Below are 26,043 nucleotides of genomic sequence, written 5' to 3'. Positions count from 1 at the left end.
TCATTTTCTCAAAGGCAGAGCAGGATACCCAGGGCTCGTTTTACACCTATCGCCATTTCTACTTACTGGGGGACCATAGACAGGCTGGGGGAATGCAAATTAATGTTAGAAAACCTCATAAAGTGAAATTTTCATGCCATGGGACCTTAAAGTATTTCCGGTCCTCTGATTTTGTCCGTTGTTAGACCTTTAAAAAACATGGTACAACAAAGGGCCCAGCCTCCATGTTTGCCGTCGGTGTTGGCACCAAAACAGTGACAGTAGTAACACAATATCTAAAGAAATCTGCGATAAATACTTTCTTTGTGAAATTTAAAACGTATAAGTGACCTTGATTCAAGCATTGCTTCTATGTGGGACTGTTACATTCAAGCAACAACAACAATAAAAGTTAAAAACAAAACTATTTTGAGTCTGAACCTCTAGTCTCGCTATGTCAGACACTCCTCCACAGCGCTGCGGAGGAGGGTCTGGCTAGTCCACACAGCATTCGGGGATGGGAGAAAAACATGCTCTGGTTTGTTGGCATTTCTTTAAACCAATAACCTCAGGAAGGAACTTGTTTTGGTGGAACGTGTTTGTTTAAAGGTTGTTTTAGTCATGCAACAGAAAACTTAGATTGGACAGATAGTCTAGCTGTCTGGATTTACCCTGCAGAGATCTGAGGAGCAGTTAACCATAGTCCTCAATAATCCAAAGAAAGCGCATGGTAACAGACATCCGGTCGAAAAGAGTGAAAGCTGGCGGAATGTCTTGAAGTGACTGAGCAAATGTAGACTACCTATCTGCCACAATCTCAGCATAAACAGTTTTCTAGTGCAATGAGGAATTATTGGGTGTGTGCTTGCTTTCAGTTTTACCTCCAAATATAGTGGTTTAGATAATAGTCTGGCTAAGTTGTCAGTTTGTCTTGCCCTGTTAGACTTCATTGCAGTGATGATGCCATGTTCCCACATCTCAGCCCAAAGTATTTTGGTAAGTATCATAATGATAGAAATGCTGGCCATAACTATAAAATTTAAAGACTAATTTTGTAGAAATTAGACTTATCCTTTAATGAAAAAATAATGTGTGCATTTTAAAACCTGAAAGCCCCCCCCCCTCCAATCATAGGTTCTGTATCCCAAAGACCCAATCTGCTGACACAGAGAGAGCGAGAGAGAGGGAGAGGGAGGGAGGGAGGAGGGAGAGCTGTAGAAAAAGCAAATGCTTAAGGAGAGAAAACAACTAAGCTCCTCACTGGCTTCAGATCATCTGATAAGGTAAGAGCTTTGCTGCCCTGTAATCTACAATTATTATTGATTACTTTGTTTTCTGTCATTTGTCTATCCTCAACATGCTGCTGGGTTTTATTTCACTCTGAGTCATAAACCTTTCTTTTCTTTTCTGGTTTAAACGTTTTTTTAAATCCCTTTTTGAAACAAAACGTGAGTGGACTAATGTGATTATTTAGTGGCAACACTTAAGGGGAAGATATCTTACAGGAGTGTGGTGTGCATGTTGAGTGAATTACAGCTCTTCCACATAATTTTGTTGGTAAGTCTACATTTGATTCTGTCACACGTTTTAATAGATTTTAGCCAAGAGCGATACGAAATCATGTATTTATCCGAGTGTATATATGACTTTTTTCAAATAGTTTGACTGAAGAAAAACTAACACTGGGTATCATATTGTTCTTGCCATGACAAGGGATACCATTATTATTTTCAAATGTTTTGTCATCACAGCCAAGTTAACTGTCATTCATTGCAAATACCTAGCTCTCGTTGCTTTAGATCTCTGTGGTGTCAGCCATTGGAGAAGTACTGATGAAGTAACATTAAAACACAAAAAACACTTTTTAAGACTAATAACAATATCCGTCTATAATGGCAAGAGCTATTAAACAATGACCTGCATATCAAACACACTCCAAATTCAAGCTACACACTGACAGTTGGACCATAATATGGGAACTTAGACCAAGTAGGACACATTTGAGATCAGTTGCACCTTGGGGAATAAAATTCCCATGTAACACGGGCAGCAGCCTGTTAGAGCTTTGGATATAAAATCTTGAATAGGGTTAATAATCCCTCATTGAGTTATAGAGTACATAAAAAAAAAAAATCCATCCCAATAATTTTGGGCATATGGACAATAAGAAAAACCATTTTAGCGCCTAATTTGAATTTTTATTAAACATAACAATAAGTTAGTACAATACAATTTTCATTCTGAAAGGAAAGACATGTTATTATTTTTATGGATTTGTTTTATTGTTTTCATTTATTACTGCATGTCCAATAAAATGTGAAAAATGATTTAGGTGAACTAGGTGCAATGATAAAAAAACAAAATGCAAAAATTTCTAGCAGTTTTGTAATTGGTAGCCATCTACTTCTGCCCAGTTAAGTGCACAGAGGGACAATGGATCCATTCTCAGTGTGTTGTCCTGTCACCCGTCTCTATTCAGCACAATCCCAACAAACCCTTAACCCACCCACACCATCTTTCCCACACACCACCTTCCATGTCTACACAATAGTACTGTAACGGCATGCATATGTGCATGTTGACACTGTGTAGATTCTGATGTTTGTTTTGTTGCCAGCTGTTGCAAAAGTCTCTTTGTGGATTTAAAAGTTAGTAACAAGGTCTACCCAGAGTCCCGAGAAATATGTGGTGGAATGTAACTAAGTACATTTACTAAGTATTACACTTAAGTACCATTTTAGGTACTTGTACTTTACTTGGGTTTTTCCCAGATATGCTACTTTACACTTCTTCACTACATTTATTTGATAGCTTTATTTACTAGTTACTTTGCAGATTCTGATTCTTACAGGTGCAACAAATCCCACTTGAGACTAAAGACGCTATTACTCAAGCCTAACCTGTACACGCCCACACAGGTTTAATTAGCCAAAACAATTAAAATCACCTTTGTGGGTGTCCGGGCTTTTTAAACAGTTTGCTGAGCTTTAATCATCCGATCATTTTATCAAGTTAATAAAGAAGATTGTAGTGATGGTTAAAACCAAGTTGATTGTTGGTTGGAGATGTGATGATGACCACCTTCTCTCAAGTGAAGGTCAGCCACTTTGTATTACCATTTATTACCAGGCATTCATGGTGTTGCACTGCTTTGTTTATGAGCAAAGTGATGAAAACAGTCATGTGAAGAAAGAAGCAGGCACAATAGTTGCAACTATGGATCTGCATGCATCCACACATTCATCCATTCACACACAACCTCCTAAACACTTGACCTCCATGCTTAATCTCTGCTTCCTAGTGCGAAAATTGTGACCGCCAAGGCTGGGGATGTTTTTGCCAGTCACCCAACAGATAGAAGGAGATATAGAGCTGCTGGCCACAGCTTAAAAGGAAGCTAAAGAGAAGTTCAAACCCTGCATACTGTTTTACCTCCGCACAGCTGATCAATCAAAGCTCGAAGGGGGTGATAAAATTGGCGGTATACTGTAGAAAAGCACAAAAGTTGTTGGTAACAGGCTCCAATTACATCGACGGAAAGGTGTGGGGGAGGGGGTATCAAACACAGTTTAACCACCTAAAAACACACTTGTTGGTGGCACAATGACCCCTTAACAACAATGTCCCAATCTGATTTTGTATCTGAGCAGTGGCAGGCATTATTACACAACCACAGAAGGAGGTTGGTTGACAGGAGAGCATTTAAACAAACAACTGATGATGATGCTTTTGGGGTGAAGTATGTTATGTATGGTATAAGTGTTGTGTTGAGACAACAGGGTTTCTGTGGGGTTTTAAAAAGTCTAAAATTTCATAATCAAAATGTTAGGTCTTACAAAGTCTTAAATTCGCTAAAGTATCGTGTTCTAGGTCCTAAATCATTTAAAACCGGTCTTAATTTTCCAATGTAAATGTGACACTACCTCCAATGCTCATTGAAATGTTCCAGCAGCGCTTTAGATTTATTATTTTTTGAATTCTGTGGTGTTGTAGTTCTTTCTTTCAAATTAAATTAAATGTGCTGTATTACAACTACAAATGAAACCAACATGCAACTAAAAATAGCAGCCAATCTAGACACCAGTCCTATAAGGCCAATGAAGAAATCGGGGAATTGTTTCACACTGACATCAGAATGTCTTTTCGATGTTGTGTTATAAGTCTTAAATTTCAATTACAATGGTCTTAAAAAGTTCTTAAAAAATCTTAAATTTGACTTCGGGAAACCTGTAGAAACCCTGGACAAAGCATCCTACACCAAACAAATTCTACCTGAGAAAATATTGAACAGGTGAAAGTTTGGTTATGCCAGTCAATTAATTATCAAAAGCCACAAATGTATTTGATGAAGGACTGGCTTGATAGTTTGGGGTGTGTTTGAGTTATAGACAAAGATTTTTTTGATGGACTTAATAATCTTGTGTGGAAGCCATCATTCCTGGTTCCAGCCCCGCTTCCATCACAAATTATTGGGTTCACAGGCTCGATGTGGCCGGGCGAACTTGCTAAAAGCTGCAAGAATTACAACCAAGACAGAAAGGTCGAACAAGAGACAGAAACAAATGAGCGAGGCCGGAGAAAAAGGGGATTGTTGTGATTAAAAGACAATTATCTGTGCACATCGACTTCCCAGTGTTGTGCGGTGTCAGGCTCGAGCTGAGCTGTTCTGTCCCAGAAGGCCTTTAGGAGACAATGGCTACTGTGTCAGGAAGAGGGAGGGGGTGCATTAACAAGTCTTGGGGTTTCATGACACGGTCACAGCACCATGCAACTCTTATAATACTCCACATGCCACATTTAGGCTTATATGGTGTGTTTTTATTAATGGTAGTTGTAGGAAGGATACGGTGGCAGGTTGTTAAAGGCATATTGCCCAATTTGATATACAATTGACTTAAAACAAACAATTGACAATGTGGTATGGATAGACCTTTTTGAAAACAGGTTTTAGGCGAAGCTCACTAGTACAGAAAAATCTCAATATCATAAATTAAATTTGTTACCCAGATTACCTTTTAGATTTTGTTGCTTGTTAAATTATGTGTTGAATAGTAGGAAGGTTGCAAAGTGGGATTTTTACACACACTGTAGAAAAACAAAACGTGTTTAAAAGCAGCTTCAGGGTGACCTCAGTTCACCGTGTTGTTCAATCAAAGGACGCCGTCTGTTGTGTCTTGGATCACAGACGCAGTGGAGATGTTTCTCATACTCTTGTGTGTTATAGTAAGGTGGAGCAAAGACCAGTGACATCAGTGCAAAAGTCTTAAGTATCACTAAGATAAAACAATTCATTTTGGTCTAGTTAAGAAGAGATGTACTGTACTGCTCACATCAACATCTAAGAAGGCATTTATGACTAGGAAAATTCACTTTATATAAAACCTCCCATATAACCGATAATCTAGATGTGCCAAACAAACATGAACTCTTCACGTCAGCTAAAAGTCTGTCAAATTCAGAGGTTACACTGTAGGGTTTATTGTAAATATGTTTTTAATTCTATTACAACCAACTCTGCTACCAACTGTCTTGAAACAAACATGGGATTTTTTTTCATCTCTACTATCCATCCCATGTCACAAATAAGAGCAGGTGATACTCTTTTTACGTGATGTTTTTTTCAATCTGTTTTATATTATTTTCATAGTATAACTAAGTATGGAGGTTTTGAACTTTGCAGCTTGGTGTTAGAGCCGACAAGTGTGACTTTGTGTAAAGAACCATATTAGAGTTAGTATTAGTATGTTTTAGCCCATTTACTACAAATTATGTTTAATTTGTGCATTCCTGCCTTTAAGTCACAGCATAGCAAAGATGTTTTTGTACCCTCCAGTTTTTCACTTGTTTCCATTTGTTTCCATCACTTGACTTGCAGAGACTTGTTAAAAGCAATGATATAGGTGTCATCATCATCATTATTTGTTTTGTTCCTTGTCAAACTTAAAGTATTACTATGTAATGTAGTCCTGATAACTTACAATTGCTTTACTATATTGCAATTTGGTTGCAAGTCGTGTTTTTGCAAACTGATTGTTCTTTGGTTGGTAAATGGTTGGAACCCCAGTTGTACTCTGGAAGGTGGGGAAACACATCAAAAAATATTATCCACTATGTCATGCTCTGAAAAGCAGATTTGCTTCACTGGGCTAAAACAGGCAAAACCACTGTTCTGGTGCTTTAGTTTGTCTATCATCTGAAGTGCTGACTTGGGTTTTAAGACTCAAAACAACGACAGATTTAACGAAAAAGGCTTCCTTACTACTTCCCCTCAGGGTGGTGTTCATCATCTGCATCACACCCTACTAAACTCACTTTCTGTCTTTTGTTACAATGACCTCAACAAAAATGCTCTCCATCAATTCAAAATGACCAAATATGCTTAGTTCCATCTAGCATATAGAAACTGGCCGTGTTGGATGGAAAGGCCTCGGAGCTCAAAGCCTCACCCATATTTGTTGGGGCGAGGGGGAACAGTGTGGCCCATTGTGGCTGTGTGTATTTATGAATGGCTGAGCCTCTGGGCAAAGCCTCAGAACAATGCTGCTACACTGAAGGACTGATTATCATATGGGAGGGATGATGGTGATGATGGTGGTGTTGTCAGTGGTGGTGGGGCGGGTAGTTTATTCTCCATCATTGGGGCTTGGTACAGAGAGTGGCGAGAGGTCTTGCTGGTAACAGGCTGGTGTGACGCTTTGCATGTAAGTGTCCAAGCGAAGGCTGCTGGTACTGCTCATTCAGGAACTACTGAATGCTTGAAGATTGGCCACGGTCACCTACACAGGTGAGCAGCTGCAGTGTGTTTTGATTTGTTTTTTTTTTTAATGCCCTGTGGAGCTTTTGGAAAAGGAGATTTTTTTAAGTAAGAATGTAGGAAGGAAAAGCAGGCGAGGACAAGCTGGAGTGATGAATAAGCAATTACTTCTAATAATTTTCTGTGCTTTCCCTAACCACCTGAAGTGTAACAAAGGGGGGGTCTGTCTGTCTGTCTGTCTGTTTGTCTATCTATCTATCTATCTATCTATCTATCTATCTATCTATCTATCTATCTATCTATCTATCTATCTATCTATCTATCTATCTATCCCTAAAAGGGAGTTTTTCCTCACCACTGTTGCTTGCTCTGGAGGGAACTACTAGAACTTTTGGGTCCTTGTAAATGATAGAGTGTGGTCTAGACCTACTCTATCTGTAAAGTGTCTCGAGATAACACTTGTTATGAATTGATACTATAAGTAAAATTGAATTGAATTATATCTATCTATTTGTTATTTCAGTTCTCTAAGGTAATACACTTTCAGTCAGGGTGCTTGTCTGTAAGCATTCATAGAATGAGGTGATGAGTGAGCGAGTGAAACGATTGAGAGTTAGATGAGTCACAAGTTAGACAGAGTTAGGTAATGAAGAAGTGTGTGGGTGCCTAAATGAATGCATGCATGAGTGAATGTGTTTTGTGATGATGTATAAGCATGTACACGAGTGTGTGTGTGTGTGTGTGTGTGTGTGTGTGTGTGTGTGTGTGTGTGTGTGTGTACGTACGTGCGTGTGCTTGTTTGGTTTGCTGGAGCTGCTAAAAGCCCAGCCAATCATCATTGCTGGACAGATTTTGCTGTCATTAGCGATGAGCCATTCCTATAATTACTAGAGCAAATTACCACATTCAAACAGACATCTGATGCCAGGTAGAAGAGACAGTTATTCCCAGCCAACCAAAGCAGTTTTACATGTAATTTAACAGCAGCGTCCTGGATTACGATAATGAGTGAAAGATGGGTTTTCTGTCAGAAGCTTCAGATTTTCACTGAATCTGCAGGTAGAAGGAACAAGCTGGTGGAGTTTTCAAAAAATGTGTTTCATAAAGAGCAGTGGTGGTGAAGCTGTGTAGCCTAATTGTAATTCTTAATTATGGCCCTATTGATGCATTTTGAACTAGATCAAGTGCAAAAAAGCATAATCCCTCCAGGTTGGGCTGATCACATCAATGGTGACACATTTGACATTCAGATTTTGACCTTTAATTATAGCTTCCCCTTTAGGCCAATTAATGCAATTTGTTAGAGTCGATAGACATGTGTGTGTCACAAATGGCTCTATCCAATTAGAATTTCAGTGTAAGATTAAGTGGATTTTTTAATCTCATTGATTATAGTGCACAGTGTGTTTTTATAATTTAACATTAGATAACTCATCTTGCATCATTCCTTCAAGAATGACAATCCCTTCCACCATTATTTCTTTTTAGCGCAAAGATGTGGCATCCTTTCAAATGGCAACAAAATCAGATAGCACTGTTTCAATATGGAACATGCAAGTCAAGTGGATGGTTTTAGCAAGCATTGGGAGGAGGCCACACTTGATTTGTCTGTGTGGCCAAACAGGTGACAGCTCCGTTTGTCGCCCCCTATTTGTTCAGAACGGAAGGGAGAGCGCCCTGATGAGAGAGGAGGCCTGTGGCTCACCATCTGCCCACTGGGCTGGGGATTGCCAGAGTCACCGGGTTTGCAAGGTAGAAAAGATGGAAATAAGGGGTCTCTTGTTATGTTGGTGATCTGCCAAGTGAAGCTAACTACTGTCATGCTTACTTCATGTGCTCTTGTTAAAATACTCCTAAAATGTGACGTGCAAATACCAAGAAAAACCATCTTGACATCCCATGTTTTGTAGTGTGTGTGTGTGTGTGTGTGTGTGTGTGTGTGTGTGTGTGTGTGTAAAAAATTCAGTTTTCCTTGAAAAATAATAATTGTCACAGCACCAAAATAAGATACACACACGGATGCCAGTAAACTAAAGGAACCATTAAACACTAAAATACAACATACTTGATGGGCAAGAAAATTTAAAAACGTTATGCACCTTACATACACTTCAAAGTCCAGCCTGAATCTTTTATTTATGCCAGCACTCTGCAGTAACTTGAACAGACTGTGTGACTGGATATTGGCATATATCCGTGTTTGTGTGTGTGTGTGTGTGTGTGTGTGTGTGTGTGTGTGTGTGTGTGTGTGTGTGTGTGTGTGTGTGTGTGTGTGTGTGTGTGTGTGTGTGTGTGTGTGTGTGTGTGTGTGTGCGCGCGCAGCGCTCATCTCGGCTCATCGCGGCATGTGTGGGAGGGGGAGCAGTCATGTTTTAAGACCATCTGCTCCTCTGGGTATTTTAGTGGGGGCCTTAGCTTTTGATGGACCAACGCACGTCACAGGCAAGCAGCAAAGCGCAAGCTGTGAGCGGGCCTGTTCGGGAAAAAATTCCTTCAGTTTCTGCCTCGCACAATGGCCAGTGTTCTGCATACAAGGTTCCCATTCTTTTTCCTCTCTGTCCAAAAGCCACGGTTAAGCTCTTGTAAAAGGGCCGCAGACGATATTCACAATGAAAATGTTCTTCTTGGCACAGTTAAATGTTCGTGTGAGCCTTTTGGTTTGTGTGAGCAATTTTATTAATGGGAAATTACTCATAAAAGGTGTTTTGGCCTGATTTAGCAAGGCTGATTGTTCAGATAGCATCTGTATTCCTGAAGCGTGATGCAGAAAAAGTGATTATGTTGAGGTTTGATATCCTTTGATATTAGCTGAGGAGGTTGTGCACATTGCAGCAATGAGGAAGACAAACTGACGTACTTTTAGATGACACATCTTCAAGACTAAACCGGGCATTGTCTTGTGGCTCTTTCATGTCGTGTTCATGTTCATGTTCATGATGTCTTTTTAGTTTCTTTTTTCGTGACAGAAACAAACATGACATGATTCTTTTCAATTGAACGCTAACGACGTCTGCTTCATTTAAATTTAAACATACTGTCTATACAATTACTGTAGTCCCAGCAGGACAATGGAGCAGGCTGAGCGTACAAACAGCACATAGTGGATACAGAGGAAGGTCACATATCTGCACACCCCACACTGAGAAGTGTGTTGGCTATCCTTATGCTGCATGTGTGTGTAAGGGGGGGTATGGCATGCCGTGCAGTGTATTTGTTTGTACATGGTTCAAAAGCGTAAATGCAGCATTCTCCTCTTCAGCTCTTCTCAACTCTGTTTATTGAGGGATTCCCTTGAGGTTATCCAGGGCTTGGTTGATGCCATCACTTGGACGGTGGCCTAAAGGCTTTTGGACACAGTGACTACATGTAACAATGAGAGAAGGGAAAAAAAATGCCACTTGGATAGACAAGTTGCCTTTGTTACTCTTATATGTAAACTAGGTGGACCTCTGAGTGGATCCATGCTTGTGCTCCACACCTACAGACATTCTTCAGCAGGGAAAACATTTGATCTGCATACAGCTAGAAAGATCAATGATCATGCCCTGAAGCCTTGTTTCATTTCTGAAATTCAAATTCATCAAGACATGTCCTCAGATTCAACTACTTTTTTTAGTTTATTGTGTGATTTAGGCTCTGTTAGGCAAATAAACCATTCTAAGATCAAATTCTTTATTAAACTAATTTAAATCTGTAATGAACATATTCATCTCGCAAGTTCCATGTTCCTCCTACTCTTCAACTGTTGCTCTAATGCAGCCTTTGTGATATTAAGTCATCGTTCCTCGTGTCTTTGACACCCTTAGTACGTAACAGTTCAATTAATGTCAACATACTTTACATGTTTTGACCTCAAAGGGAAGTACAATCCCGCCCCAGAGTTGAAAGCATTAAGACACATGGGGCAGATCAGAGAAATGGTGGAACCGAGGAAAGGAATGCTGAGTGGGCCAACGAACAACTCCAGAAATTCCTGAACGCATATTCAGAGCTGCCCACGGCACATGTAAAGCAGAGCTCACACAGACTCCCTCTCTTCCCCTTGTCTCCTTCCAACATCTCTCTTTATCTCCCGTTTCTATCCTGTCCCACAGAATCGGACATCTAGGATTCGGAGCAAGGCGACCAACTCAGGGAGAACAATCACAACGGGACGAAGAAGAAGAAGTTAGGACTGAGAGGAAGCAGGAGCCTGGTGCTGAGGCTGGTATGAGGCAAGTGTTTTGTTTATGTGGTGTGTGTGTGTGTGTGTGTGTGTGTTTGTGTGTGTGTGTGTGTGTGTGTGAAACGTGTGCACACGTATGCTGTGTGTTCTGTGACAGCCGTTTGTCTGCCCCATCAATGAGGCCATTGTTGTTGAGCATGGTGGTGGTGTCAGTGGCCCTGCCTGGCTGCTCGGCTCCATTCTCTCCTGCCGTTGCTGATGCACGGCCTCCCTGCTTGGACACGCTCGCCCAGCTCTTGGCCTTTTGTTGAGGCACAGATGGTGGAGCTTGACGCAACATTGGAGAAAAGTTAGGATTGTCACAGCCAACAGTTGTGTCATTATGGACCAAGACGTCTCGAAATGCGACCCCTTTCAATATGACATGTTTATTTATTAAAGCGTCTGTAATTGATTTGCAACAATATATCAAATGTAAAAAGGGGTTGCTCATAGCAATGATCCTACATGAATTATCACCTGAATTTGCATCTTTCCTCGGCTTTACATAGCTTTATAGTGAGTTTTGGTTCACTCTCACCACTCTTATTGTTGTTTTTGGCAGACCGCAAAAAAAGCTCTAAAAACCCACTGTAGCAGCACCAGACAGTAAACTGTTAGCAATTAGCTGGTAAACATAGTGGAGCATTTAGCAGCTAAAGAGACAGATATTTCTCTTAGGAGTTGGTGGAGACCAATATCAGATCTTAAAGAGAGTGAATACTGGATTTGCAAAAGAGGGATTCCCCAAAATTCCATATGGACCTAAAACACCTACAAAATTTATCAACTCAGACTGTAAACAATGACTGACGCACAGAAGAGGAAGTCTTTGTCCAGATATATGTAGCCGCACATCCACTGGCTACACCGGAACCCCAGAAATATTCGCCGTGGCCCCCAGAGGCTAAATTGATGTCAGACCGAGCTCATGGGTTCCTGGATTGAAAGAAGAGTAGCATATTGGAAAGTAGAAGGCATCTATTTGAAACTAAACTTAATTTAAGTGTTCAAATATCTATGCATTTGTGACTGTGTGATGAATAATGAGCCACATGACAAATCCATGGCCTCTTGCTATTTCCAAAACAACAGCCTTTTTGCTTCTTCTTCACAAACAGGGCTAGTATTGGTCATGGATTCTCCGTGGGATGTTGGGATGTGTTAATCACGGAGCTCTAATACACAATCCACTCTTGAGCCTGCCATCTGCATACACCGGCTGCTGCAGCATGAGGCTCAATCCTCTGCTTCTACTTCGGCATTTATTAATCATACTGCACAAGTAACAGTGGTCTTGATAATAGTACATATTTTATTAACATAGCATTTAAATAGTTACAAATGTATTTAAAACAACTTTAAGGGCAGTTAGCATGTTGAAAATGTAACTATGAAGAACTAAACACTGATATATAATAGGTAAAGCAACATCGCACTGAGTGTAAATAATATTGTCTGATATGGATCATTGTCACCTGCCTCCGACTGCAGCTGTTTAGAAGACATCATATACATCTGTTGAACACATTAAAGTGTATAAGTTAACAACCTTAAATATTACATTGTGAGCAGTCAATGCTAAATTTGTATTTAAAAGGAATAAGGAAACATCATTGGTGAGAGTGATGAAGTATTTAGTGTTTTTAGTGTTAATTATTAGTCAGCGGGAGCACATCAGTTTGATTTACTTGCCGGGGTAAAGCTTATTCTTGTGTCAATATTATCATCTTATTTGACTGGAATTTCCTTAAGGTAACTATTTGAACTCTTAGAGTTTAGGACAAGGTGGACATGGACACAAAGAGCATGCTCTGATGAAGGCTAAAAAAAGGATTAGTCCAATTTGTCCTAAATTTCTGTTTGTGTACTACCTTTTTCACCTTTGAGGATTCAATGATGGTGTTAAAACTGTTTTCCATTTTATTTTAATTCAGTAAACAGTGCTATATGTTTTCTCTGGTTGATGACTAATGATAGCTACTAAACTCACTGCATAGAGCCAGTATGTTATATTTATATGTGCATTTATAAAGTAAATGTTGATTAATAGTACTACTTGTTGAAGCTAACTATAGTGGTTCTTTAAAGTTATTGTAATGAGGTGTACTTTAATTCATTTTAAGGGACATTATTTTCTTGTGCGGGTTATGTTTTGGGAGTTTAAATTATTTTGGTAATTCAAAGACCCATATGATTTTTAGACCCAAAAGGTCAAGAACTTCTATCTCTCACATTACGCTTCACTCACCCTCTCACCTATTACATATGCCTTTGACACAGACAGAGATATCATAGTGTCTCAAAATAAAATTACAAACATTACAAACCTTTTTACATAAATTAGTTACAAGATTATCGATAATTGGCAGTTGAAAGTGAGGTTGATATATAACAGCTTGATTGACAACAGAACAGAATCAAATTTATTGGTATGTGTCCACAAATAAGGAACACGACTCTGGTTTTAAGTTGTTCCCAATGTACCTACACACATGTCCAAAAACAATTAAGACAGCAATAGGAATAGAGCTAAAACAAGGACAACAGAACTGAACAAATAATGGTAAAACATATGGCTATTATGTGCATACAAGTAGGCTAGGTGAAAATAGGTGTACATATACTGTATAGATGTATATAAAAATAAGTAACAACATGTAATGTCTATACATGCCTTTATGTGGATCCAGAACCGAGTTGATATTCCAGACTATGAACATAGAAACAAGAGAAGAGAAAACCAGACACAAAAACATAAAGATAGAAGTGAGCAAAACCAGCTGTGGTGGGATTTAAAAAAAGAAAATGATTTAATTTGGCTGTGATAATAAATTTTTTATGTGCCTTTACTGCTGCTATTACTTTAATAAATGCAGTGGCATTTGTTCTATAATCACGGAATTCCGTTATTGGTCTCTCCTTGCGTCCTGAACTATAGCACAGATAGTATCAGTAATCTGCTGATGACATGATGTGTGGTGACTGGGGTTTGGTGGGGTGTAAGAGCTCGGTCAACAGTGAGTGTCATTCATTGGATGGGCTTACGTATGTTGGCTGTAATGAGTGACTCCACTGGGGGGGTTGGGGGGGGGCAAGCAGGTGCTGGCTGATGCTGAGTTTGTGTATTTAATTGTGTCACTTACTACGGCTCTGTGATAGCAAGGGGCCTGTGAGTGATGTAATCCCCTGATGATGCTGATGTCACTATTTTTTTTAATTTCTTTTACAGAGGACAAGGCTATCAAACTGTCTGGGTGTGAGTGAGCACCCTCTTGTGGAGCTGCTTACACGCTGTCCTGCAGAGCTTCTGTCTGTTTCTAACCATCAGCATTTCAAGGTAGACCCACAGTTCAAGTCAAAGCACAGTTTGCCAGCCAAAAGGTATTTCACTGTACTTTTGTAGATAAATATGTCTTTGACTCTTGGCTGCTATGTTTTATCAATTTTGTTTCATCTGGTGCATGAAATAAGCTTTTGTGTTTAGATGAAAACTGATACAGGGCCTACATCTGTGATAAGTATGAAAGTGGAATGGCTTGTTGGCAAATGTTTAAAAATGTTTAATTTTGCAAAGGAACATATTGTGATGTGAACATTGCCTAATTCCAATTTAGGTGATAAGTGATTCAGTGAAAAATTTTCCTCTGTGGGCTGAGTAAATTGTACAACCTTTCAGACTTTTAAACAATGTTATGCATAATCCTAAAAATCAAAACTGCTTTGTTGTTCTTTGTGGTTTTCAAAAGTTGTTTATCAGGCAAGTTCTACTACTTTTTAATGGAGTGTTTGGTACCTGATGCTACACACAAAACCCAGAAACCAAACTGTTAAATCTCAGAAACATTGTGAGCATTTGTGTTTTTCTTTGAGGTAGATGTAGTCTCTAAGTCACGCAGCGGCACCAGAGCTGCAAACAAGACATTTCATGTTTGTTCTCTCTTGATGGTGAATGTGTTGTGACTGACAGGATCTTTTTTGTTCCAGACGTCTATGGTCCAACATTGAGCAGAGACCATGTGGTGTTTGAAGCTGCTCTTTCCACTGGTGTTGATCATTAATGGTAATACATTCCTGTTCCTCATCCTTGTTTGATGGTAGACATATTCTTCCACAGTGCTTCACACTAACCACTGTGCATGCAGTGATTTTACACTCCGCCTCCAGTGGTGGAAGAACTATTCAGATCATTTACTTCAGTAAAAGTACTCTGCAGAAAAATCCTCACATTTTAGAAACTGGAAACAATCCAAACAGTTCTGTCAATCAACTAAGTGTTTGATCGGCTAATCATTTCAGCTGTACTTGTAGGTTTATACATTGTTGGGTATTTTAAATAATCTATATAAACCCATCATAATATATAAACAACATGTGTTTTCTCCGCAAAAATATTAATATTAAGTAAAAAGTACAATATTTCTCTCTGAATTGTAGTTGCGTAGAAGTAGACAGTGGCATGAAACGAAAAAACTCAAGTAAAGTACAAGTACCTCAAATTTGTACTTGCATACAGTACCTAATAAATGTAACTAGTACTTAGTTACATTCCATGACTGTCTGTCTCTGATCTTCTCTCAGATGCCAGCTGCCAGTGGAACGTTTGGGTACCTCGGGACATCTCGGCCATGACCAACTCCTGTGTGGTCATTCCGTGCACCTTCATGTATCCGTCTGGTATCAGGCCGTACCGTGGCACTCACGGTATCTGGTACTTTGGCCAGCCGTACCCTCAACTCTTCCCTCCTGTTGTCTTCAAATCACGCACAGACGTCGTGCACGAGAGCTACAAAGGCCGGACCAAGCTCCTGGGTGACCTGCATCAGAGGAACTGCACTCTACTCATCAACAACATCGGCACAGAGCACTCAGGGAGATACTACTTTCGTGCTGACCTTGGCGGAGCCAACATGTATACGTACCCAGACTTCTCTGAGCTCAAAGTTCTGGGTAAGTAGCTGATCAGAGGGAAATATACATTCAACTGTAACCAATAAACCAGAAATATGAAATCCCTAATAGTAAAGATAATAGTAAAAGTTCTGCCTTTTAATCACTTCAACACAAAGGCTGAAACTATTCTTTCAAAAGACCTTTTCATTTAATCTTTCTTTGTCATTTCCATTCTTTTATTCTAATTATTTTGTATATTTGATTTAGATTTTAGAAGGTACCGGTACTGTTATATTTTAATGATTGGTATAGTATATTTACTCTAGTTTTAACTTAACACAGGAAAAATTTCCCGTACACACTTTTGAAAGAATGTGGACTAATGCGTCAGATGACCTCTGAATGTGGTCTAAGTGATCAGATCTTAATCCATACTAAAACGCCTCCTATCCTGGGTGCGTTCTCAACTGGACAGTAGAGCGGTCCATCTGCGATCAGGTTACACTAAACAGATGTTAAAACCATGTGAAAACAGGGTTTATGATCTCTGCATGGAGATAAAATACTGCTTTACATGTAAGGTTCATCTTATTATTAGTAAGAAATCCAGTAAAGTCTTTCTATTCCTGTCCACCAGATCAACCCAACATTGATGTCCCAGAGGAGATTGTCAGCGATGAGAGTTTAGAGCTGACATGCTACGCTCCAGACAACTGCCCCGACATGACTCCAGAGATCCAGTGGATGTACACTGACTACCTGCCTGACCCAGAGTTCAGCACTGACTCCCTGGAAGAGAGCAACACGGCAGTACTCTCCAGCACCCTCACCTTCACACCCAGACCCATGCACAACGGGCAGCTCCTGGGCTGCAGGGTCTACTACCCCAACACCACACTGGTCTATGAGAGGCTCATCTCTCTGGATGTCAAGTGTAAGTTTAAAGGCACCGCACACTACAGGGACATTAAGTAATAACCATGCTTTTCCTACTCTGTCTATAGCCTTAAAGGGATTGTTGTGTCTGACATGCCATACGAGACGGCAATTATGATTCCTATCAAGCTGATTTCATTCTTTAGTGTCTTCCAGGCAAAGGTTAATAAGTTTCCAAACCTTAAACATATCCTCTTTAGTGTTTTTGTCATGCATGCATACATCGCTGTCCTACTTTGAGTTAAATGCTGCAAAATCTGTTTCACAGGCCAGCCATTCTCCCTTTAAGAGGCAGGCATTTAAAATTCTTTGTCCTACTTTTTGTCCCAGATGCTCCACGTTCTGTTTGGGTGAATGTGTCCTCTGAGGTGATGGAGGGCAGCTCTGTGATGCTGCACTGCGAGGTGGAGAGTAACCCTCCTCCCAGGATTTCCTGGATGTTTGGAGACCAGGAGCTGCTGTGGGACACAGCGTCCAACGCCTCCCTCACCCTGGACGATCTGACGCCTGCACAGGAGGGAATCTACACCTGTGTTGGGGACAATGGCTACGGCACCATGAACACGTCACTGTACCTGGCTGTCAAGTGTAAGTCTCTGAGATAGTTGCTGTATGTCCCGATTCCAGCATTTTGTACGCTCAATTCATATGTAGCAGGGAATCAGGACTCAGCAAGTGACGTTGCATTTAAAAGTTTAGGGGATTATTTAAAATGCGTTTGAATTGTACAATTAGCTTGAATTCTCCTACTATAAATAAATAAAGGAATAGTCTACTGAAAATGGTTTGAGTATCAAATACTTATCCTATGTTGGCTTACAATGTTGCTCTTACGTACGGACAATTTTTTTCTCAGCTTGGATTCAGTTACAATTGGTTTAAACACAAAAGCGTCTTCAATGAAAAAAGCTTCGAAACATTCTTGGAAACACAACTCCAAAAGGAATGATAGTGTTTCTCTGTAACTGCTGCATGTGTACAGTAAATAAGCAACTTTTACTCACAAATTTCCCATATCAACTTAAAAAAAACGTGACATGGTCACAAGCAAAAAGTTGTTTTTTTTCTAATCTAACTACATTTTGTAAATTGTATGTGATAACAAAATATTTTCCAAAATCTAAATAAGAAAACAAATCTAAAATGTCTCTACATTATTTTGCAGACCCTCCCCGCGAGCCGATTGTGAACGACTCTATGACGGTACTAGAAGGATCCTCGCTGGCCCTGCACTGTAGCACCCAGGGCAACCCGGCCCCGACCCTCACCTGGCTGAAGGACGGGGAGCTGGTGGGCACAATCACCGCCGACGAGCTGTCAGTGTTGGAGATCGTAGAGATCACACCACAGGGAGACGGGCAGTACCGCTGCCTTGCCGAGAACGAGCACGGAAGAGCCAGTAGCTCCTTCAACATCACTGTTGAATGTGAGTGCTTCACCTCCTGCACGACAGTAGTGTAAAAAGTAGCTAGAACATAGAATGATAATGATCTGCAGATCAAAAGGATCATAGCAATACTTGGATCATCTGTAATAGAGCCAGATTGACATATGGGCGGGCCGATATTAGGCATTTTCCAAACTATCGGTACCGGAATTTATAATGGCCGATACAAAATAAAATAAAAACAGACGAAAGTCCCTTCAACCATAATATGAGTTTTGGCATTGCCTAGTTTGTCCACCAGAGGGCACTCTGCAACTTCCCTGTTCGCAACACTCCCACTAAACTCTTTAAGTTTCATATCTTAAGTTTGTATTTTTATACTTAAATATATTTTGATGTTCCTCTGTTCTGTTTTGACAATAAAACAAACAAGTTTATTTTAAAACTGTATTATCATATTATTTTAGTGAGGACTGATAAAATAACTAATGTTAGGGAAATCTGTTTATGTTTTCTTATGCATTTCTGGATCTTTAAAAAATATATTATAAATATCGGCCGGTATATCGGAATATCGGATTTTTAAATCACCAAATATTTGTATCGATATCTGCCTTAAAAAGCCTTTAACGTTTGGGCTCTAATCTGTAATGAGCATTTCTAAAGATCTTGTTTCAACATTTTTAAAGTAAAATACTCACAAACAGAAAGGTCCTACGTCCATTTAAAATGTATTTTTCTTTTTAAATGCTTAAAAAGAAAAAAGAATTCTTGTCCACAACAAAATATCAGAATCAGAAAGCAAGTTTATTGTCACAATTGTGGAACTACATGAAATTTGGGTGTATACATACATACAGTACATACAAACAAACAAACATACATACATATTAAACATTAATAAAAATAAACAATAAATAACAAAACAGAGACAAATATATTAAAAAAATAGTTGTTTAAGCATGTTTTATGAAGCATAACTGCAAGATAACTATTTTTCAAATCCACATATTCATATTCAATGCTGTTATTGTAGCTCTTTTACTCTGTTGCCTCCTTCAATAGATGCCCCGGTTCTTCTGGAGGAGTCAAAGTGCACAGTGGTGAGGGAGGGTGTCCAGTGTGTCTGCATCGCCACAGGAAACCCAGAACCCACCATCGAGTTCTACCTGCCCGACCTAAACATCACCATCAACGAAACAGACGGCCGGTACAACTTCTACACGCACACAGACGGGCACACTTCCACGGGTATGATCAAGCTGAGGGAGAAAGGCGAGCGGGTTGACAACGGCGGTCCTGCCGTCAACGTCCACTGCAGCATCTACAACATGTACGGGAGAGAGAGCATACACCTGGAGCTACAACAGGAGAGTGAGTTGAGACTAACTGGACACAAAAACAGATTACTTGTGATTTTTGTTGTAATGTTTGATAAAACCATCAGAATGTCTTCCTTCTGCCTCTGCCTCCTCCTCACCATCTATCTAATAGCATTCCTATGGGTTATGCAGTAAGTCTGTTGGTATTTTTTTTCTTTCTTTATGTCAACAGAGCCCATGAAAAGACCAAAACAAACTGTAAATTTATCCTATTAACAAGTTTGTTTTGAGTCGATCCATTATACACCGTCCTGCTGCCATAAGTTAATTAATTGTGTATTGATCCACAGCAGGAAATAATCCCCCACAAATTAATTTCCTTCTCTTTGAGTAAAGTTTACAAAAAACCCCAGTACCCAGCTGTTCAAGGGGAATACTGTACTATAACTTTAGTACAGCCTTTTCTATTTATGCATTAAGAAATTAAACTACATATTTGAAGTGTTTAAAAATGTCTCTTAATGGATGGATGGTAGTGGAGTATTTAGAGACAGACAAAAAGGGCGTTCACACCAAAATGCAAGTTTTGCAAGCAATTTTCAAGTAAAAATGAAACATGGTCAAAAACGTCATAGGAATGTGCTACTTTTCACTTTTACACATTACCTCATGCAAACGCTTGGTCCCGTGGGATTTGTCGGAAACCTGCATAACACTTTTGGTATTGATCTCTTCATGGGATTCATTCAAATATGGCTTATTTCAGCCTCATACTTTAAATTATGCTTTAATTTATCTTGTCATAAAAGATGGACATTGATGGACATTGTAAATGGATGTTTGTGTTTTTAGAAACTAACATTAGAATAAGAAATATTTCTTATTTTTCCCTACCTGTTGTCTTCTCATTGTAAAAACAAAGAACTTCTCTCCTTAAATAGATGCAATCCTATTAAGTCAATCCCTTAATGTTTGGTAGGCATTTTATAACATATTGGAGTTATAAAATGGCATTGTCCTCTTACTTACGCTCTTCTTTTCCTTATAGTGTGCCTTCTTGCACAGTTTTTCTGTGTAGTTCATTATGTTAATCAATAATTGACTCGTAAACCCTTGTTTAGTTTAAAATTCTGATCACCTTTGTTTTTAGAAAAGTACATGATGGCAGTAATAGTTGGCACCATTGGAGGAGTGGCGGTCATAGCCTTCATCATTGCAGCAGTGAGATACGTTGGCCACAACAACAAGAAGTGAGTACAAATGACATACTAATGGAGAGGCCGATGCGAGGCAGAAGTAGTCGATTTCCTCACTAAGCATTTTCTAAAATCCAAGGAAACACTTGAGCCTAGTCATCCATTCTAAAACACATTGATGCACATTGTATATGAGTGGATGTGGGATCGATGTGGACGTGATAATCATTTATCCAGAGCAATTTAGCAGTTTTTTTGCCACAACAATTCCCCTCGTTGAAATCCCTGGAGATCCACATTGGCTGCCTTGGGGAGTGGGTCAGCAAGCTGGAATAACCTTATATTTTGAGTCCCTGCTCTGACACTGCTTCTGTATCCTTGACCTGCTATGCTAAATCAAAACCCAGGCAGTCCTCTTAACAAAGATGCTTTATTTTAGTCTCAAAGCATATTTGGACCCCACCAATTTGCACGCTTTCTCTGACAAATCACCCCTGAAGTGGGTGTGAGCTCAGCGACTAAACCCATAAAATAACCACGTCACCTCACACCCACAGTTGGCCTCCAGCTTAACCTTACAGAGCTTGTTGTTTTAAAATGGATGCCCAGGCTTGGCGTGTCGCCCTGCGTTAGTGGCAGTCGAGACCGAGTCTGATTATGTGACTCCGTCCCCCAGAGAGAATGGCAACCCTAGGCAGGACGTGGTCCTGGAGAACCCAGCTTTGTACTACAGCGCAGTCAAGAAGGACAAACAAAATCTGAGGAAGAAAGTGGTGAGACATGCTGATGTCAATGATTATGATTATGATGGATGGGTTGGATGACCATTCTCAGATTGTTTGGGGTTACAGTTTTGTGTAATGCAACAAGTTATAAATTATGAGACCCCATTTTGACTTCTGAAAATGAAGGAACAGGAGTCTCTCCCACTAGCAGTCCAGTGGCTCCAACCATGACCTTTCCAGACACTGTTTTCTCTTGCTTTCATCGCTTCTCTGCGTTTTTCTGTCTGTTTTTCTCTCCCCTAACTCTCGCACAGCTTAAGACAGAGCTGTTGGGCTCAAAGTTTAACTCCATTCTAGAGGAGACTACGGTAAGGTTCCTAAACAAATCCCCATTAAAAAACACAAGCCTCAGTGACAGATGCATCTCCTCGCATATCAGCTTCTGTGTTCTGTACACTGCCGTTTGTTTTCAAAACTGCCTTCTGCATGGCTGCCTCATTGCTAACACAAATTGCCAAACTAACAGGAAACATCTCAGTCTCCCTGTCAGTTGTCGACCAGTAACCACTAACATTTTTTCTTTATGTCGTCTGTCACACTCTTCTGTCATATGAGGTGCCACCGGCACCTTGCAAGTCGTTTGTACCGCTGATTGGTCCTTCTGTCTGCAGGGAGAAGACGGGGATTATCAACCTGTGGGCTCTATGGCAGGACTGGAGAGGCAAGAGCTGAATTACGCTGCTCTGGAGTTTATTGGGGCCAGGTCCAGGGAGGGGGCCTCAGGGAGGGGGGATGATGGCAGCAACTACACGGAAATCAAAGCCAAATGAATCGCAATCCTTCCCTGATCCCTCGGCTATGCGAGACGCAGTGGCAGCCCCAACACATGTCCTGTCTCATAAACTGTGTAATAACCCCCCTTCTTCTTCTGGATTCCATTCTGCATACGACTCTTTTTTTCCGCATTTCTTCAGATTTGTCACAATTAAGTTGATGCCACTACTCTCTCCCAGCCTCAAGCTGCCCCTTCTCCATTGGACGCCCCTTCACATGCCATCATTTGGGAAAACTGGTACATTTTTGGGTCGGTGCATGACCAACTGGACAATGTAAAAGGAAGTATGTTAGCCTCAGTTGAAGTACATGGGCTCTAAAACATGCAGTGATAACCAGCGACCACGTTTTTTGTTGCTTTCTCCATGTTTTCCATTCTGATTGTCAATGTTATTGTCAAAAGACAGGCATCTGAGTACTTGCATCCGTTTCACTATTCGCTCTACATCTGTGTCTTGTAACTGTCACTGTGTCTGCTGCCAGTCGAAGCGTCAGGGCAAGGAGTAACTGCGCTTTTTGTTCCCTTATATTTACGTGTGTCTATCAGCAGAGAGCAAACCTCTCTTCTCTCCTTCCTTTGGTTAATTACATCCCGAATAGATGAGTGACTGAGGCTAAAGATGGAAACACATCTTAGCATCTTGTTTACACATAATTGTATTTAATGTGTGCTGTGACTTGGTAGCCTCTCAAAGAAATGAAGACATGTCACCATCACTTTTGATAATAATTGAAGAGGTTATTGTGTAAATTCAAGTGGTACGCTTCCAGTTCAGAAAAATGCTTCTTTCCAATATTTTACAGTTAACTGTAGAATGTTTTAAGATTTGGGGTAAATTGCCTTCACTGTGGCCATAATGTCTGTCTCATCTTCTACTTCTTCTCCTTAAAGCATGTGTTCTAGCTCTCTGATTGATCTGGGAAGTACAGACCTAAAGCACAACATATTTGAGCGTGAGTGGCAGAAGTGTTATCTCATTTAGACAATGTGCGTGTTTGTATTTGTGTGTGTGTTTGAATTGTGCTGAAAGATCATTGATCACTGGGGTCTTTGGGAAGTCCGAGCGTCACTTCGCTTGAGAAGTTGATGCTTTTTATTCACATGGTTGCATCAGATGTTTGAATGACAAAAAGGGATGCTGACTTACCAGCTGGTTCTGCTATTCAAAGACATTTGATGAACCTGTGAAGTAATTTCAAAGCACACTAATACTCTAACTTGATAATGATGGTGTCAATAATATATACATATATATATTAATAAGATGTATATTGATATGGAATGGATGTCAGTATGTACAGTAAATACCCAACATGACTGTGTTGCCAACAGGCACTTAAATTATGAATACAAGCCAGTGTGAGAAGTACAAACATGTTATCTTGTCACACATCATTCAAATACATTTGACTGAACATTGTCTTAATATGACCTTGGTAAATAGTACCAACATCAAACTAGTGTGCACTATAGTCAAAGTCAAATCTGAGGCTGTGTTTACATGCAGGCAGTGATCTTATTGACTGTAATTGAGGCTGATTTAAAGTACAAAACCACCTGTGTACTTTTCTATTAACCCTTGAAAGGGAACTACAGCAATATAATATAGCACTTTGAATAAATTGGGTGTCTCCCCAGAGATACAATTTAAATTCAAATGGGCCAAGATTTCTCTAGACTTCTCCCAAACCCACTGTATTCCACATTTTACCCACAAAGCAACCAATAGCATCTTTTTTAAGTACTCTCTGCCTGGTATTGGCCCATGTATTTTCAACCCCATGTGCCTTTTTTGTAACTCTGTATTTTCTCAGACTTTACAAAGCAGAGTTGCATTATAGGAGGACATGCAACTGATTTCAAATTCTGAGCTGTACTGCCCATGACAAATAACGGACCTTTATGTCAGTAAGTCAGTGGAGTATCCCTTTCATTCTTGTGAATAGTCTCAACCCACCAATGAAGTCATGTGCTTCCTCTGCTTCTTCCACTTTGAATCACATCTTGCACGTCCCACGTATCTGTTTCTCTCACAACTCATTGACACACTGCAGCCTTAACTTACTGGCATCGTCTGCCATTTTAAATAAGACAGCATTTAATCGTTTGATTAATATTTTAAACAGGTCTACTCACATTCATTCAACGTAGGGATAATGCAAACAGATAATTACTGTGTATTGTGTCTTGGATTGTTCCAAGTCATAATACAGTCAACACTTTTGGCGTCTAAATGAAAACAATTACCATCTCAGTTTTCTCTGCAAGAAACAATTTCTAAAGTACTGAACGTAGCTGCTGCAGTTTTGCTTTAAACATAAATTATGCAACTTGTCCACTGATTTTCTTTTCCTGAACAGACATTTTTACTCTGTATGTATTGATTTTGATAAAGTGCTCAAGTGGAATCTAAAATCAAGCTAGAGATGTGCAATGATCTCTTCTTAAAGACTTAAATTACTTTTTGCTACACATGCTCTGACTAAGGCTTTATAAATGTACGTATGTTATAAAACAACACTGCATTGGGGCAGTCTCTTTTAAAATGATGAATTAAGTTCATCAAGGCAGCAATGTGTCTGAGAGTTGGTTTTACAATCAGCAAAAGTACACAACACAGCAACGGCCTCTCACTGTGGCAACTCCATATGTGGGTAGACTGTTCATGGCCAGCGATGGCAATATGAAAACAAAATTACACAATGAAGAGTACTTCAGTTTAAGCTTTTCAAATGAACCTAATAAATAAAATATAACAAATATCTCTGCCAAAATCCCAGTTTGAATAATGACGCCTTGGGATCAGAGCAAAGCAATACAATGAGGAAAAGGTGCAAAGGATAATTTTTCATACTCATTATGCTACAAAGAAGTGAGTTCTTGCTCACCAGTGTTGGTGATAATGTATTACAAAGCCATGCATTGTTACTGCGTTGTTCACCTGCAGCTGAGCGAAGGCATCACTGTCGCTACTTTAGTAGTCACATTACAGTTGCTGTTGTAACATAGGAGTTGCTGAATGTTTTCCATTTTCAACATAATTTATTGACACAGTATCTGTGGGAAGCATTCCTTTGTCTTATCCAGCCTCAAGTCATGTATGGAGTATTAGTGCACACAAATGAGCCAACTTTGTGTTACATTTGACTGAAGAAGTCAGAATTAAATACTGGAGATTTTTTTTTTTAACCTGAGCAAATCTACAACATTTAGTGGTGTGTAATGCAATAAGCTAGGTGAGCATATTATTACACGTCAAGCCAAACAAGTAAAAAATGCAGTTCTCTGTGCATGTAAACAAAGCTTTTGTTAACCAGCTATTCTGACTCAGATTTGCCTTTTATTAAGACATTGTTCTGTTGACTTAATGATGGATATGCTGGCCAGCATTCTTAAACGGCCTGTATGCACAAAGTCAATAACTGTCCTGTCTTTGAATGCCTCACAGTTTTTATTTTATTTTTTATTAAATTGTTTTTGAAAAAGTAAAATATCAAAGATGTCTTACCTAATCTTTTGTCACAGTGTGTTGTAAAGCAAATTTGTCCTATACATTGTTGTGATCATAATGATTATTATGGAGATTTCCTTTTTCTACACATACTGTATAATTGACACAATAATCAAGATCAGGGTTTTGCACTGTTACTTAATGACAGTAGGATTTCTGCAATGATGTAGTTTGCTTGCTCTTTTATTTTAAATAAGTCTTTCATGCCTCAAGCAAATTCATCTGTCTTCAGTTCCACGCAAACATAAATAAAATAAAAACAACACAAACTGGAAACAGTGGATTATTGATAAAAAACAAA

General features: G+C 39.6%; 1 protein-coding gene across 7 annotated transcripts; it reads left to right on the top strand.

Annotated features, from left to right (window-relative positions):
• Positions 1-1,158: 1,158 nt before the first annotated feature.
• Positions 1,159-26,043, top strand: mag (myelin associated glycoprotein). Of its 7 annotated transcripts, none has more exons than XM_032517399.1 (13): positions 1,159-1,262; positions 10,828-10,947; positions 14,170-14,277; positions 14,925-15,000; positions 15,519-15,887; positions 16,468-16,764; positions 17,097-17,354; positions 17,932-18,192; positions 19,219-19,527; positions 20,626-20,725; positions 21,348-21,444; positions 21,711-21,764; positions 22,068-26,043. In XM_032517399.1, exons 4-13 carry the CDS (start codon positions 14,955-14,957, stop codon positions 22,224-22,226), a joined length of 1,950 nt encoding a protein of 649 aa, XP_032373290.1. In that variant the 5' UTR covers positions 1,159-1,262; positions 10,828-10,947; positions 14,170-14,277; positions 14,925-14,954; the 3' UTR covers positions 22,227-26,043. The 7 variants fall into 7 exon arrangements, with proteins under 7 accessions (XP_032373290.1, XP_032373292.1, XP_032373289.1 ...); XM_032517401.1 differs by lacking the exon at positions 1,159-1,262 and adding an exon at positions 6,501-6,763 and having other exon boundaries at positions 10,828-10,940; XM_032517398.1 differs by lacking the exon at positions 1,159-1,262 and adding an exon at positions 6,501-6,763.

The sequence above is a fragment of the Etheostoma spectabile genome, chromosome 6 (assembly GCF_008692095.1).
Source record: "Etheostoma spectabile isolate EspeVRDwgs_2016 chromosome 6, UIUC_Espe_1.0, whole genome shotgun sequence".
Lineage (NCBI taxonomy): Eukaryota > Metazoa > Chordata > Actinopteri > Perciformes > Percidae > Etheostoma > Etheostoma spectabile.
This window is presented reverse-complemented; position numbering and strand designations above follow the sequence as displayed.